The sequence below is a fragment of the Taurulus bubalis genome (assembly GCF_910589615.1).
Source record: "Taurulus bubalis genome assembly, chromosome: 1".
Classification (NCBI taxonomy): domain Eukaryota; kingdom Metazoa; phylum Chordata; class Actinopteri; order Perciformes; family Cottidae; genus Taurulus; species Taurulus bubalis.
In genome coordinates this window covers 30,916,602-30,933,443 of record NC_136589.1, presented here as the reverse complement: position 1 = coordinate 30,933,443, position 16,842 = coordinate 30,916,602, and the positions used below count along the sequence as shown (strand labels likewise).

At 38.5% G+C, this 16,842-nt stretch overlaps 1 protein-coding gene across 1 annotated transcript in view; it reads right to left on the bottom strand.

The window, feature by feature from the left end:
• Nucleotides 1–8,343: 8,343 nt before the first annotated feature.
• Nucleotides 8,344–16,842, bottom strand: part of LOC306735211 (SPRY domain-containing SOCS box protein 4-like) — a gene marked incomplete at both ends in the record, with an annotated part of 32,719 nt that continues 24,220 nt past the window's right edge. The window contains one exon of the mRNA XM_079216661.1: nucleotides 8,344–8,471. Coding sequence (XP_079072787.1) covers nucleotides 8,344–8,471 — 128 coding nt within the window. The remainder of the gene's footprint in view (nucleotides 8,472–16,842) is intronic.

The window sequence follows — 16,842 nt, the reverse complement described above, 5'->3', positions numbered from 1 at the left end:
GGCTTTTATCCAAACATTTAATATGTGCAAGTGGATGTGTCAACAGATTACTTACTTGTATCGTTTATGTTTTAAACAGATTTTAAACAGATTGTCTGCAAGCAGATTTATCAGCCATGTGTATCCATAAACATATTTATTTGTTAATGTATCCATAAACATTTAAAAATATAATTCCATTGGCCTACATAGTAGGTTTAACATAGCTGTATTGTCACTCAGTGTATATATCCTCTGTTGCAATATGTAACTCAAATATCTCCCTCTGTGTGATCAGTGCTGAGTTCTGTGGCCTGGACACTAAAGAGAAACCACCTCCTGGATATTTTATTAACATTAACATTCATCCTTATTTATATACAAAGGAGAATTATTAACTTTGAATATCTTACACCTTTAGTTTCTCAAAAGTATTTTAAAGCTACAATGATCACTGCTCCATCAACTGATGAGCTGATGGATAAAGTGGATTGGATTTCAAATACTTTTTGTTTTGTTTGTTTGCATCTGCCTGTGTACCAAATCTATCAATACTGTGGCCTATTGTAGCTTCTACTGTTTAGGGTTAGATCAGTTCTCTATCTTTTTTCAGCAGAACAAAATGATATAGATATGTTACTGTATGCTACTGATGTGCTGTCGTTATGTGTTTTCAATTCCATAGTAAAAGGAGCCCTCTATGCAATTATGGGCCCAGTATAAAGGACCAGTACACAGAAACAGGGGTACTCCAGCGATTTAGAACTGCACTCTCGTAATGTTGGGGGACTTACAAGAGACAGATTTGGGACAAAAGGTCAAAATTGCAACAGAGACAGCACAGCAACATCTCTTCTTAGACCTGCTTGGCAAATGCACAAGGGCTGGTTTCACAAATATTTTACATGACTTAATACCGACTTTAACTGTGTGCTTTAGATCAAGCTAACTTAGATGGATGTCTAAATTGATTCATTGCATAAATTAATATTGAATATCTTAGATATGGCTCATTTGCTATGGATTCTGGGTAAATGTGTGTGACAATACAAAAAACTTGCTCTGAGTAAGGGGAATAATGTGGCTACTGTTTTAGGGTAAAATACATCTGTTAATTTTTGCGAAAACTAAATGAGACTAATCTCAGAGTAAAATACTATATAGACACTTCTGTAAATATCTTTGTGAAACCAGGATAAAAGTGTGTCACATGTCCAAATTAAATAACCCTGATTCCATCATCATGGTTATATTCTCAGACTTGACATACAGAGAAGTGCTCCTTTTGACACATAAACAGTAATGTATTAAATTGATGGAGTGCCCCTTTACAGTCAGACGAAGACCCACTGGTGTTTGTTTACTGGTGTTAGGAAGTCGTCATTCCTGCACAACTTCACCAGAACAACAAGCAGAAGTGGAAACTTCATTAATATCACTTCCATCTTGTACCATCGTTGTTGCAAATTAAGTGATATTGCTCAGACAAAGTTTGATTCCATAAGTTTGTCTACATTCAAATGATCTAAGAGTAAGTCCTTTGACCATTTTTACTCAGAAAAATGACTTCTGACCCGCTCATGTCTACACAGTATCAGTGACTATTGGTCCCTCTGAGCTCTTTAACTGAAACGTCTCCTGTTCACCTGTCCCCCCTCGGTTGGCCTTTAAACACCTGTGATTGTGATGTCATCATTGTGAAACAATTGCCTTGTTTCCCTCGTGCACCTTTGTCATATTGTGCTTCTGAAAGATCAAAGTGAAAAAGATTCTTTTACATATAAAAACAAACCCTGTAAAAATGTTCAAGACAGTTATTTTATATATCTGTTTCTTTTTCTTTTTTGTAAACAAAATGGTTGGGATTTCTCTCTCTTTAGTGGTCATCCCACTGCTTTCTGTATATTGACCAATAAAGACTTGTTTTAGACTCTTCACAGCTCTCCTACTTGTTTGTGGACTAGACATCTGGTGTGTGTGTGTGTGTGTGTGTGTGTGCGTGTGTGTGTGTGCGTGTGTGTGTGTGCGTGCGTGCGTGCGCGTGCGTGCGTTGGCAAACAGACATTGCATAATTGAGAAGCTGCCATTGTAGATATTAGAAAGCTGCATGAATTCACACATACATCACCAAAAAAAGGCCTGCTATGTAATGCGTATTACTACAACATACGAGGAATGCATTACATCACCATGTCAAAGATTAGATATACTAAAAATTCCATAACATGAAGTTAAGAATAAGAATTGTAGCTAAAAAACACAAACTAAGACGACACACACGTTTGAATGTGCCTGATCAGCCAGTGCTGCTGTTCATGAAAAGAACTTAAACATTCACAGACTATATCCAACAGGATCCAAATCTAAATTGTCCAAATGATGGAGTATTACTGATCCCACAAAAAAGAGAAGAAGTCATATGATAGCATGTCAAAAAAGTCATAGTTTATGTAAAAGAAAATTCTTGAATGGACCTAGGCTTTTGGTAAGGTACAGGATAGGTTTTGATAGCTAGGAATAAGCTCCGAGGGTCTTTTAAACTTTAGTGGACTATGAACTACAATAAGTACTGTATCATTGTTAGACACACGGTATTATTTAGGTTTTTACAACCATGAGTACTCGTGAAGAGTAAAAGTAATAACTTTCTAATAAACACTCAGGATTACTTGCTTTAAATGCAGTTGTTTAGATATGTGTTGCAGGTTAGCAGAGGCAAAGCAACAGCTCAACTATTCACTTTACTTGATTACATAACATTAATTTCTTACTGAGCCAAGACTGGGTGAAAGTCTTTTTTGTGGAATAAATCCCATTTTGTGTAGGAGGAGATGACCCACAAGGCCTTATCAGGACAACTGCCTCCTCCTGCCGGGTAAAATAAGTCCCCTTGACTCCTTACAAAGTCACAGAAAAAAGTATCCTTCTGTATCTCCGTCAGCCAATTCCTTCCCACGATCGGTATCCCAAGTCAAATCCCAAGTCGATGCCTTGAGTCTCTCTTTTTATTGTTTAGTTGAGCTCCCCTCCTTTCCACATATCCCTGTCACCTATAGCTGCTCATGATGTCATTATTTGTATTTACTCACACACACTCACATATATTTCCGCGACAGAATACACTTCCGTATTTGGTGAAAATAGGAACTTGATTACTTACACTCTTTATCCAACAGTGTCTCAATCTTGTTTAGTGCTTCTTGTGCACAGAATCATCATTACAATCACTTTATGGCTAATACATGTCTTCGTATTAATTCACAACACACAAATGCATGAATCAACCTTTAGGTTATACAAATGTTTCTAATCATATACACTGGCTTGATCTTTTTAGTCCAGTGTTATGCCTTTTACTTAGGGCAGCTCTTTTGGGATTTTGATGACCAACCTCAGATTAAAATGTCTGTACCTGGGTTAAACCATATTATGTACATCCGAGAACCACTAACAAAACTTTGCCTAGTTGCCTCCTTTATTTACACCACTTTGAGTGTCGTGGATGTCACCAAAGATAACATCAGAAACGATTTGGACTTGGTACTCAATGAACTTGATGTCTCTAAAGCCAGATCTGCAACCTTGGGTTTCAGAGATGTCACACTTCCAAGCTCAAGCTCTCCACTTCTCTCTGAGCTTGTAAGGAAGTTTCTTCATTATTGTTTTCATGTTTGCTTCAGTTTGAGTTCATCTAAATATTGTAACTCCTCCATGGCATTGCAACACTCCCGTAAACACAATACATATGCCTGTAACTCTTTAACATCTTCTGCCCTAACAGCAGGCCATCCAATGATTTTGTCCACTTAGGCAGCTGTGACCTTTAATTCATTTCCAAAATGTGTTTGAAGAAGGTCTTCGGTCACAGAATAACCTCTTTCTGTAGCCATATGCTGGCAGCTACGCACCAGATCTCAAGGCTGCCCCCTAGTGAATTGCTCCAGATAATACAAACAGTCTCCTCTGTTTTAGCTTCCACACCATGCTTAAACGCTCTGATGAATGATCCAAATTGAAGAGGATCTCCATCGAAAATAGGAATTTGTCTGTGTGGTAGAAACTGAGAGTTCAGTGTCTGTACAAGGAGTGCCGTTACTTCTGTGGAGTACCACTGACCCCTGCTGGTGGAAGGATGAATTAGTTAATTGGGACAAAATTTAATACATGATGAAGAAATACAATTGTCTAATTCGTAGTTTAATGGTCTTTTCCACTAATGAGCACCAGATGTCCAATAACACTCGTATGGACCCGTGCTGGAGAAACTACAGTGTGCCTTAAACTGGCAATAATATGATTAATTGCTATTGAATTCCTTCAGCTTTTTAGTTTGCAATGAGCTTCAAAGTATGCAAATGTATCTTTTTAACACAGATGCTTTTTCAGCACCACCCTCTCTCTTTACCCTCAAACAGATCCCTTGATTTGTCTCTTTAATTCAGTTCAACTAAAGTTACACCACTTAGACTTGAGGTGGACTCATTTCAGGAGAAATTTGCTAGGACTCAAGTCAATACTTAACTTTCATAAACATGAACATATAAAAAAGTTGATGCAGAATTTTAGACATAGGGACAGCAATTCAGTGAGAAAAGTGAATCTAAAGCACATCTAAAGCATGATTTATGCTTGCTGCATCTGCAAGGGTGCCAAAGTGACGTCCTACTAACAGAACAGGTAAAAAAAGGAATTTATGTTTGAATTGAATGCAGCATCAGTTTCTGTGTGTGCAGCATGCAGGCAGGTTACATATAGTTGAGGAAAATACCATCTACTGTATCCTGTATAATCATGTATTTTCAAATATTTTATTCTTTTCCAAATATTTCATAGATATAGTTAATTAAGAGGTTTTATTAAAGCATTTATATTGTCAGTGGCGTGGAACAATTACATTTACACTACTTTTCTACTACTTCTCCATCACATTTCAGGGAAATGTTGTATTTTTACTCCACTGTATTGCTTAAGTAACTTAATTTCATAGACAATGTGAGCAAGTGTATATAAACTAGCTAGAATTAGCTCCACCTCAACCAGCTACACCATTAAATGCTGCATTTTAATTTACTTGTAATAATAATCCAATATTATTAGAATACATAATGATACAAATAGGCAATTATCTATCATGAGAAATTGATAAGCATGCAATTATAAAACTATGATACTAGTACTAGTATACTTAATATAAAAGTATGTATTTTGCTGAAAACATAATATATTGTAGGGCTTATAACACATTGACATTGACGTATTGATTGTTTATATTCTTGTTTTATAACTACATGACTTGATGAATAATACAAACAGCCAAGACGGAAGGATTGGATGCGGTCATGTGTAATTCATGAAAGGATCCTCTGTGCTGCACTACGACATTTTGAATAGGTTATTAACACTTGAATTGCAGTGCTGTTGTTGTTGTTGTTGTTGTTACAGGGTTATGGTCATGCTTATTTGGATAGTCTCCTACAATAGATTTGCGAAAACTTTAGCAACATTTTTAATGCAAATGATATAATGGAAGACATGAGCTTTTGCTTTAGGACCAAATTTGTCCCATGTGCCTCTATTTGCCTCCTACTGCTGTGTAATTTACAACTTGGTGTACTGCTGTGATTGGTTGGATAGGGTGGCTCCCTGGGCATCCTATTTCCTGTTGAAAGAAACACAAAGAGTATCCTAAAGACATTTTTCAAATTCACTTGGCTTTTATTCACATATCATATCTGTTGACATCTCAACTGCACCGTCTGTCCATACATTCCACTACTCTTCTGAATGGTCCTTTTGTCCCCATCATAACTGATAAAAACACGAGTTCAGACCACCATCATCACAAATAATAATAATAATAACAATAATAATAATAATAATAATAATATAATAAAAGCAGCATTAAAGAAACAACTTTTGATTTCTCTCTCCCTTCATCACCAGCATATTTGTATTAAATGTACCTGAATGTAACCATCAATCATCAGACAAACATAGATAGCTTATGATAAATAATAATCATCATTATCCTGCCATCATCAGAATCAAACTCCACACTCACAATAATATTAATAATAATAATGTAGAATACAAACTCAAGACGTTAAAAAAAAGTGACTCAAGCCTTTTTTAGGAAAGAAAACATGATTGGTCTACAGTGTGTGTGTGTGTGTGTGTGTGTGTGTGTGTGTGTGTGTGTGTGTGTGTGTGTGTGTGTGTGTGTGTGTGTGTGCGCATTGGTCAACTGGATCCTATAAATCTGCTCTGCACTGCAGTAGCAGTAATGTTCCTATATCCTGCTCCAGCCTTTCTTAAAGATCCAGTGAGACTATATCTGCTATGGTCCTGTTTGTTTATTTGTTTGTGGTCATTAAGACAGTTGTGTGGACAGCAGACAGATACTGTCTGGTACCAGTGAGCTACAGCAGGCTGCTACAACAGCAGGTCAGGCTCTTCTTACTGCCAACAGCATGATAGCACTAGTTACACTGCGATGGGCCACGACCTACAGCTCCTACAGACGCATTCACACACTCCAAGGCTTTAGTATGAAATACTTTGGTTGTGATCATAATACATGATTTTATGTCCTGCGAGAAATGGCTCTCAGTGCCACTTCACACTTTAAACACCAAGCAGTTCTTTCCCGTTTACTTCTGCATTAAAGCCCCTTTCAGACATATAGCTCCTAATAAGTTGGACTTACTAATATTTTGATAACACTTTCTACGCCCTGCAAGTTTTAATTGGATATATCCACATTATCATAAAAGGCCACAGCAGCACAAATTATGCACATACAAAGGATTAAATGCACTTCTCGTTCCCCAATTAAAGGCTCATAAAAAGTGTTTTCTCACTCAGCTTCTACTATGATTGATGGGTTTCTACAAAAACATTATTTTCAGTTGGAAGTTAGAAAGGTTTTGGCTATTTTATATTTGTGTATTTCCTTGTCTGTCGGCTCGGCTGAGCTCCTTTAGAAAAAGGTGATGCACATATTTCCATCCATCAATCAGCAATTTAGCCATATTTAAATCAAAATTGGATTGCAATTGGTGGGTTGTTTGGGGTATTGGCAATCGAATCTGATCAAATATCTAGATGTCATATCACAAAAAATATTTGCAATTTCTGCATGGAGCGAGGTGCAAATAGAGGTGAAAACTAAACAAAACAAACATTGCAAAAAATCATCAGACCCTCCTTACTTTCAAGTTATATTTAGGCTAACTGCATGAATGAAATTATAAATATTCTGTATATAGAAGTTGCTTTACATACAGCATACAAGGAAACGAGGAATCCAATGTAATGTCTTGTCATTTTGTACTTGGCCATTCTAGTATAAAAAGGCAGCAAAATAAACTAATAAATTATAAAAGATTAATGAGTGGGAGTTGGTGGTGAATTTCTCTTATGCTGCTACGGTACATTCATTTAGACTAAAACAGCAAAACACATTTTTAAAACCCATCACTGATATTATATATTCTTCCTTCAAATCATTATTTGTTCAATCCACCACGCCTCCTCATGCACCAGGTGCTAAACATTGTACGAGCATTGTGGATATATCCATAACACACTTTTAACTATCTCTGAATGTCAAAAAGCCATCACTTTAACTGACAGACGCTACTTATTCCATGTCTGAAAAGGGCTTGACTCTCTTCAAATGTTTGCATAAAGCCAGGAGATAAGTTATTTTGACTAAACCTTCCACACACCTTGCAGCCATGTTTTTGATCTACTCTGTATGAGATGTGAGCTTTTGGTCGGGGCCCCGAGTCAACCAGATAAAAACAACGTTAGTGCTGAATCCTCTTTCATTCATCTGGGCTTAGCAGCCTGTCACCTGTGCCAGTGGAGACCATGAATACAGGCTATGGTGCCCAACAGCAATGATATGGTCACTGACTGTATGTCAGAAAGGCCTCCAGGGAAAGGATTAGTGTGCTTTCTCAGCGCAATGTTCATTCTCATCACTAGGGGGCAGTGTTCAATAGAACACTGTCACCTCTTAAACACATCAAATGGGTTTTCTTTCTGGACGAGTGAGACACTGATGGGATACCATCATCAATAATTTATTTCAAGTCAAAAACTAATAATAAAGCAGCTCAAAATCCAAAATAAGCTGGTGCTGTCTTTGTTTGAAAGCCTGGACCTCCTTTGTCAGTTCTTCATTCATCTTACTCTCAATCCATCTTTTGTAGAGCTATGGCGCTCTCAGTGTGGACATGCTTCCATCCATAATGCTCTCTTTGCATCCTTTAATTAATTAATTGTATTCATCCATCTCCAGACTTTCTGGTGGTCTGGTTTGTGTCCTTTACTCCCAGTTGGCTCTGCTGGTGTCAGTCACTGGTATTGGAGGTAATTTTTCAGGGACTGGGGCAGAGGGAGTCTCTCAATCTCCTGAAGCCGATCCCGACCCAAAGCCATGCGGGCCGCACGCCGACACAGATCCATCAAAGGAAGAGGCTCGGCTGAGGAGAGGGAGAGAGATAGAAAGATCAAACAATAAGTAAAGAGAGCATGGAAAAACACTTTAGGAAATGACTTGTGCAAAGTTTGACTTGTGCCTGTTTTGGCGTATGTTACATGAGGCTTGTTTATGTTCATACTTGAACCCAGTGAGTGAATAATATCTGTTATTAATCGGGGGTCCCCCTACCTAGTGCTCCAGTGTTATGCTGAAGTCTTACACACTCAACACGTCAGATGTCATGGATAGAATCCAATCAACTAGGCTACAGTCTATAAATGCTTTACAAACACAGCACAAGGCTAATATTGTGAACAATAAAGGCCACTCACACAACAACGCCACAATTATTCACTGAAACAGAATCCACACAACGCACTCGCCGCTCTCTAACCCGACACCCAGACACACACGCACACACTCAAACTCGACACTCGCTAATTTGTGTGTCCCTGTACAACTTTTCCCCTCATGCAAAGCAGGTCTATCACAATTCAGTCATAGGACGGAGGCACAAAGGCTAGAGATTAAGATGTTACCTTAAGGAATGGACCAAAGAGTCATTGGGTTAGGATCCTTGACGTCATACGTACCGATCACTTATTTTTAACCGAGCGTAACCATGATGTTGAAGCAGAAAGAAATCCACTGTTTTTCGGGGTTGTACAGGGAAACGTTTTCTCAAATACACAACATTTGGAAGAAGGCCTTACCAGAAACAACCAGCTATCCAAGAGCAATATAAGAGCATCAATATTTTTTACTGTATTCCTATTTTTTAATATATATTTAGCGGTTTGAATAATGAATAATGTTGGACATAAAAGATATTTTTAGTTACAATTGCAAGTGACAAAATATCTTTTAAATCATATTTTGTAAAACTGCTTGCAACTCTGAATACATGCATAATACATCTTAATATTCGTTATGCATAAATGAATGAGAGAGAGAGAAGTAGAGGAGTAGAGGGAGTGATGATGCACACCTTTAAATATTTTAAACCTCCTCCTCATTCACACACATACATGCCTCCAATGACACCTGTTTGTAATAGCTTATATTATCACGTTACTTTGAGTCCATTTTAAACACTATCTATCACATCGGCTTTTTATCCTGCTGAAAAGCTTATTCTAGGGAAACTGGTTGTATATCATACTTTGAAAATAATATTTGGGAGTTGGAAAACTAGTATTAATATCTAATATATATTAGTGTTCCATGTTCACTTAGGTGATTGGATGGTAAATGGGCTTTACTTGTATCGCGCTTTCCACCACTCAACGCACTTTAACACTCCATTCATACACGGTTGGCAAGGGCAACCATGCAAGGTGCCATCTGCCCATCAGGTGGCACCTTGCCATTGATTTAATCATTCATATTATTCAACCATTCATACACCGCCGGCACAGCCTACAGGAGCAATTTTGGGGTTAAGTGTCTTGAACAAGGACACATCAACATGGACTAGCCAGGGATCGAACCACCGATCCTCTGATTAAAGGACAACACGCTCTATGACTGAACCACAGTTGCCCCGTGACGTTACTTTGCTTTCTATACTGTGAGCTCCTGGTCAACCTTAACTTTGACCTTCATCTTCACACGGTTCAGGGGTAACTGATACGGGAGGCTGCGTCTGAGCTGCAGGTCCCACAGACCGCGGCGTAGAGGGGGTGGAGGAAGAATGCTTTAGAGCAGCAGTTCCCAAACTTTTTAGGCCACGCACCCCCTTCTACATCCCGACCGGGTTTACGCACCCCCAATCCTCCACACCTTAAAAAAAACGCAACAGAGCCTATTTATAGCCGCATAAAATCGGACCAATGCGAGAACTGTTTACTTGCACGTGGCGTTTGTTACAAGATTTAGTCCGCTGTATAAATTTCAGTTACACAAGGCATCACTTTTAAAGAGCAATAAGGATGGCGAGGACACACGCACAGGCTCAGAGGCAGATTGCATTTCACATTTATTTACTTAAACACAGTAAGCCACGTAAAGAACAAAGAGTGGCACATGCATAGGCTCAGAAACAGATATAAATAAAAAAGGAGGAGTCCATATGAGGATTTTCACATGCAGCGCAGGTGGCTCAGCCTGTCAAGTCTACTTGCAGAGAGTAAAACTCACTCTTCTTCACGCGACCGACTAACGTTGCCAGGATGTCTTCGGACAAAGCATCGATGCGGCGCGAGACAGTGTTGTTGGACACCGGGATCATGTCTAACTTTTTAGCTTCTTTCTCTCCAATCATACATTCCACCATCTCTTTAGCAGCTGGCAAGCACACATCTTCGCCGATTGTGTGAGGTAGACCCTTCCTTGCTATTCGGTAACTGAGCAGATATGAAGCCCGTAGTGCGTTTTGTGTAGACCCAACACATGAATGAGACTGCAATTGTTTTTGGCTGTTTTGTGACTCTTCCAATTTTGATCTAAAAAATGTAAGGGGCTTCTGACTTGCACTGGCATGCTTGGTGTTCAGGTGGCGGCACAAATAAGAGGCTTCAGACAGCTGTTAGCCAGAACCTCACTGCACAACACGCAATGTGGATTCGGGCAATCTGCATTGCCAATCCAAGTGAAGCCCAGACCCAGATAATTGTCATCATATTTCCTCTTTTTTTCCCAGTCTAATGCTCACTCTCGTTTCCTCTTTTTTCACCTTGACTCCGCGATGGGCCTCTCTGCTCCCGGTCTCTCCCCAACGCACCTCTCCGTTTCTCTCGCCTCCGGTTCCTCACTCTCTCTCTGTCCCTCTCCTCTTTTATTACTGATAGCTTCAGATGTCCCACCTGACAGCTTCCCCGATTTCAGCTAGTTTAACATATTTTCATGGATGTTGCTGACTGAATGAAATGACGTTAGGTGCACAAGCTAGGCTAGCTAGTGTGTACGTAAAAGACAGTCTGGCGGCCGGACCGGAAGTGCATCTATTTATTAAATTGTACGTTTTTAATTTTAAATTTAAATCTTACAAAGGGAATTTTTATAGTTAAAAAATCCTACTTAATTTTTTTTAAATGATGTTTAATATTAATTATTACACCATTAGACCACCATTACATTTTTCCTCTCGCGCACCCCCTAGAGGCAGGGGTTCGCGCACCACACTTTGGGAATCTCTGCTTTAGAGGAAACTTGTCTGAATTGTGCTGTTGTTATTCTCGAAAAGTCCATCGTCCTACAAATTCTAATTTCCATGTGACTTTAATGAGCACATTTATCTAAATAATGTTGTGGTAATTCCCATCTACAAAACTCACAAATTATACACAAACATAACAAAAAAACTCCCCAAAACTAGAGTGCGACCAATACATGAGCTAATTTTATCTTAGCACAGATAATAGGGTTGTGTTTCAATTGCCCGGGGCATTTTGGATCGTGGTTGCAGGTTAACAAGATACCCAGATGTCACCTTTTCTTTTCCTTGCTCTTTCTTATTAGAAAAGAGCAATGTAGAAAACATCTAGGTAGTATAAAATGATGCTGCCACCTCTCTCGTTATCCAGAGTTCGTACTGACCTTAAGGTTGTTTGTGAGAGAAAACGCACATAAATCTGTCACACAACTGAGTCATATAACTGAGTGTCTTGTAGTTCAGCGAAATTATCTTGCTGATCCCTTCACGTTATTGTCAGAATCTTTTATGCTTATCAGTTAAGCTCATAATACATAAAATCATATATATTTTGGAGCAATCCTAGTAAAAATACAAATAAAACAACATAAAAAGGTGTGAGAAGTCAGTAGGCTACAGCGGTTATTTCAATGTATCATATTTCACATTTGATATCTTCTGTTGTCATGTCACGTTCAGGTCACATGAGTGGAGAACAGCAATTAGGCTGCCATTCAAAGTTGATTGCTTACACAACAAAAAGTGATCAAAGTGGAAGCGAAATTAAACCCAATTATGTATCGCCATATGCTGGCAGATACAACAATAAGCTGCAGTTCAGAAATGTTTGTGTTAACTTTGAAACAGTGTCACCAGCCGAATGTATCCACCAGAGAGCACTGTCAAGTTAATGTTAGACTCAAAATCAAATGTAAGGGATCTTTTTTGGATGTGTATAAGCAAAGATCGATAATAAGCCTTGCTTGTCTGAATCTCAGAAACTATCAGCGGCAGAGAAGATATGGCTGAAATCTAGAGGAAATATGCTCCAAGGATTAGTTGATTCAATTTTGGTGATGGTCTGGATGTTGTGAATCTGAGGAAAGTCTAATATCCAATTTTCTACCATCAAACCCATTAAAGTAACAATAAAAAAAACAGCAAACATAAACTTGCTCATTTAACGGCAATTATTTACTCTTTGTCATTCTCCCTTTAATGACTCTTAATAACTTGGCCTCGTGGCTTCCTCCAAAAGGATTTTACGGTATCATTATCATCCGTTTCAATTAATAGTAATGACCACGTCTGATTGGCCTAATTACACCGCGCTGCAGAGTGGTAGGGAGGGAGGAGAGGCACACAAAGTGAACTCCATGATCCAACATCAATGTCCTCCTCATCAAACCCTTCCACCTGAGAACACTCTCAGCCAGGCAAATGCTGTATCCCAACATGGCTTACTAAACTTCACTGTACATGCAGAGAAACTAGTGACCCCCACCAACGCAATGGCAGAACAACAATGAAAGTAATTTAGATGAAAAGGGGGAGAGAGAAATAGTAAAAAGTAAAAATGGGAGGAGAGAGAAGAAAATATCCAATCACTACATGTGTGAAGTTGTAGAAAAAGGACTCCTTTCAGTAGAGATACCCTTTGAGATGATGTCTTTATCTTGTAACAGGCTGTAGGTTAGTGGTACGTATCTTATTTTGGAGGTGTGAATGCCTTGCGAGGATCCTGTGTGGCATTAAAGCACAGCTCTATCAGTCTGCCTCTCCCTGCTGTACTTGTTTAAAAAGAACACGCGCTTCCATCACCCGTTGTATTTCTGAACGTCCTCCATCACCTGCTTCAGTAGCTGCACTGTGCACTGTGTGTGTTGAAGGTTAAACCAACAGGATGAAGGACTACCGTCTCTCAACATACACATAACTTGTACATCTACTTCAGCTCTACATTAGTGTGTTCTTGTTACATTAATGCTTATCAACGTTCCTGGAAAACACAGTGTTTCACTTGTGCAGTCACAAAGACACATGTCAGTGAGTGGTGACTTTTAGTTTAGCCTCTGTTTGACTCTCAATTACGCTGCTACTATGAGAGCTTCTCTTGTCACATTAATACGATAAACAGCAGATGAATGCCTTTGTATGTTGGCAGTGGTATCAAATTCAGATACAGTGAGCAGCTGATAAGTGATGCACACAAGTCATGTTGTCAATCATTTTCTTTTAAATTATTATGCTAAATTATTCAGTTAATTGTCTTTTGACAAATTAATTATTCATTTTATAATTAATTGAATAGTGAAAATGCTCATTACAACTACCGTGGACCTCAGTTCAAGGTATTCAATAAACAATTACATGAAATTGAGAAACATGGGAAAAGCTGGAACTAGCAAATGTCTGGCATTTGAGTGAATTAAACAGGTCTTCAAATATAAACACGGCAAAAGCATGACAGCAGGTCACGCTAGCAAAAGTACAGCATTGATCAGTTATGTACAACAAACTAATTGGAAAAACCTTGCAAACTCACCTGTACCACTGCACTATAGTTTACAACTTTTCTTTAATTCAAATACTTGTTTACAACTTTAATACAAATATTTATACTTCTACAGTTAATCTATCGTTAGTTCAACTGTTGTTGTTAATTTTCCAGACCTTAACTGCTCAGTTAATAGACTAATCTTTTCAGCTCTGATGGATACAAAATGACCCATAAAAAGCAGCTCATACTGGTTTATCTAGTTACTGCACTTAAATGTAGTTAGAGTGTAAGAGCTGAAGACCAAAAGAGCAGAATCATTAACAGCTCTAAATATAGAGCCAACAGAAATAAACAGCTAAACTGGCTTTACTGCCACGCTGGCTGATGACCAGAGAGACAGAAAGTGTGTACTGACACCTGCTTCAGATTGGCTAATGTCCTCTTTTTGTTACAAGAATAGATACTAAGCAAGACCTACCCTGGATAAAAGTATTTATTCAATTAAAATCTTGAATTATATAAAGAATAAAAACTTAACTTGCACAAAAGTCCACCTAAACCAAGCATGGTGTTGAAAGACCCAAAACAACAAGATAATAACTGTTACATAGGATCATCTCTGCTGTGTGAGAATACACAAACATAATGTTTAGACAGGCAAATAAACAGTTGGCCCATTAGCTGGTCAGCATTTGTTTTGCAAACTTCCAAAGTAAAGCAGGGAGCAGTATTCATGCAGAAGAGTCAACTGAAGCCACAGAGCATCTGAAAATGCCCATTTAAGATTATTGTGGTTCAAACAAGTTTTTAATCTTAGTAAATAAGCTTTGAAGTGTGCACGAGAGCAATTTTGTACCAGATCCAATTAATGTTAGCATGCTCGTCGGCTCTTTAGTGCTAAGCTATGTGGAGACGATTTGAGCAGACGACAGTGTGGTTGCTGAGAGGAAGAATACACAATCAACTGTCAGTCTCTCTCTCTCTTTCTCTCTCTCTCTCTCTCTCTCTCTCTTTCTCTCTCTCTCTCTCTCTCTCTCTCTCTCTCTCTCTCTCTCTCTCTCTCTCTCTCTCTCTCTCTCTCTCTCAAACCTGGAGAGCTCGAAATAATAAAAGTAAAACTTGGACTAAAAAAGTAAAAATTCAAAGCAAAGTCTCTAAGCATAAAATAGAAACATCATTATATAATGCACCTGTAACAGAAAGATATCAAAACAACCCCAAATGTCGAGGAAGAGTCACTTGTACCTCAATGTGAAATTGTTAACACTGACAAATCATATGTTATGCTCCAAGTGTGTTACATTCTCAGCTTGTACTGTGATCATTATTTTAATAGATTATAGGTGTGGTCAGAAGACCATAATGCATTATAAAAGCCTATAGCATCTTCTTTATGTTCTATATCTATAACACATGTGTTACAGTACGTTATATAGATGTACACTGTGGGCTCCAGAAGTGATATTCAGGTATCGTATAATATTGGTGTAGCTCTAGTCTAGGTAATCCAGAAGCTCCTTTTTACTTTTAGTTTGTCTCAACATTCATCAATAGCTGCCTTCCAGATGTGTATAATGGCCTTGTATTGCATTATACAAGTTATTAACGATAATGACACATTCCATCACTTTTTATACTATCAGCATCTCCTAAAAGACGCTAATGAGGAGAGAAACTGAGGATGATCAGCAGCAGGTCATTTACCCCCGCATCATTACACAGTCAGGGCATTAAGAAGAATTACGCTTAAAAATGCTGCAGGACTGAATATCATCAATGTGTGTGAATATCTTAACCTGGAGTTCACCACAGAGACACAGAGGAGTATTTTGTTCATGGCACATTAAATCAGTTTTCTCAAGTCAGAAAATATCGTGTTTAAGAGCATTGTTCTCCATAGATCTCTCCAGAGTTGAAGTTAAAGTGGCAAACAAAATCCTAAATGGTTGACTTAGAATTGTGCTTAGCAGAAATTAACAAACCTTTATTTCAAAGAAAATCTTTGAGAGTGCCACTTTTATCTGTGAAATGAATCCTAAACAATCTTTGAGCGCCCATAACTGAGGAAAATAAACTCAAAAAGAGATGACGAATATAAACAAGAATCATGTAAAGTGCTTTATTTCCTCTTTGCTCCTAAGCCTGTCCTCAGAAACATGTTGGCACATGTTGATTAATTCATTTATATGAAGATGTGGGACCTCTATGAATTTTGCAATACGGTTTTACTAAAAAGGACTCCTGGATGTGTGAAGTGATCCCAGCTAGTGAAGAACGCCTGCCCTGATGAGATATTTTATATGGATATGAATTGTGACCCTGGGTCTGGTGCAGAGGGAACAAGAAGTAATAGAGGCACCCAGTGTGACATGCCACCTGTAATGAGATGCAGTGCACATCAGCACAGGGCAGGATGTATTGTCTGTGTAGACGCTGATAATGAGAAAGAGGGTGAAAATGGCAACTGCAGCCTCACTTTTATGATGGCTGCTAAACCTGACCTGAGGGGAGGGACTGGGAGCTAAAAAAAGCAAGACAGATGATAAGTGAATTCAAAAGAAATACTGCAGAGAGTCAGCGGAAAAGACTTAAAGCCAAACTAAAAACTAAACTCTCATTTCCTATTGTGTGAGGCAATTTAACTGTGATGACATTGCAGCTATCTTCCATTTTTCAGTAAGGGGTAAAGTCGCTTTTGGACATTTTGATAGCTATTGTTAGCAGTTGCTCCTGAGTGGA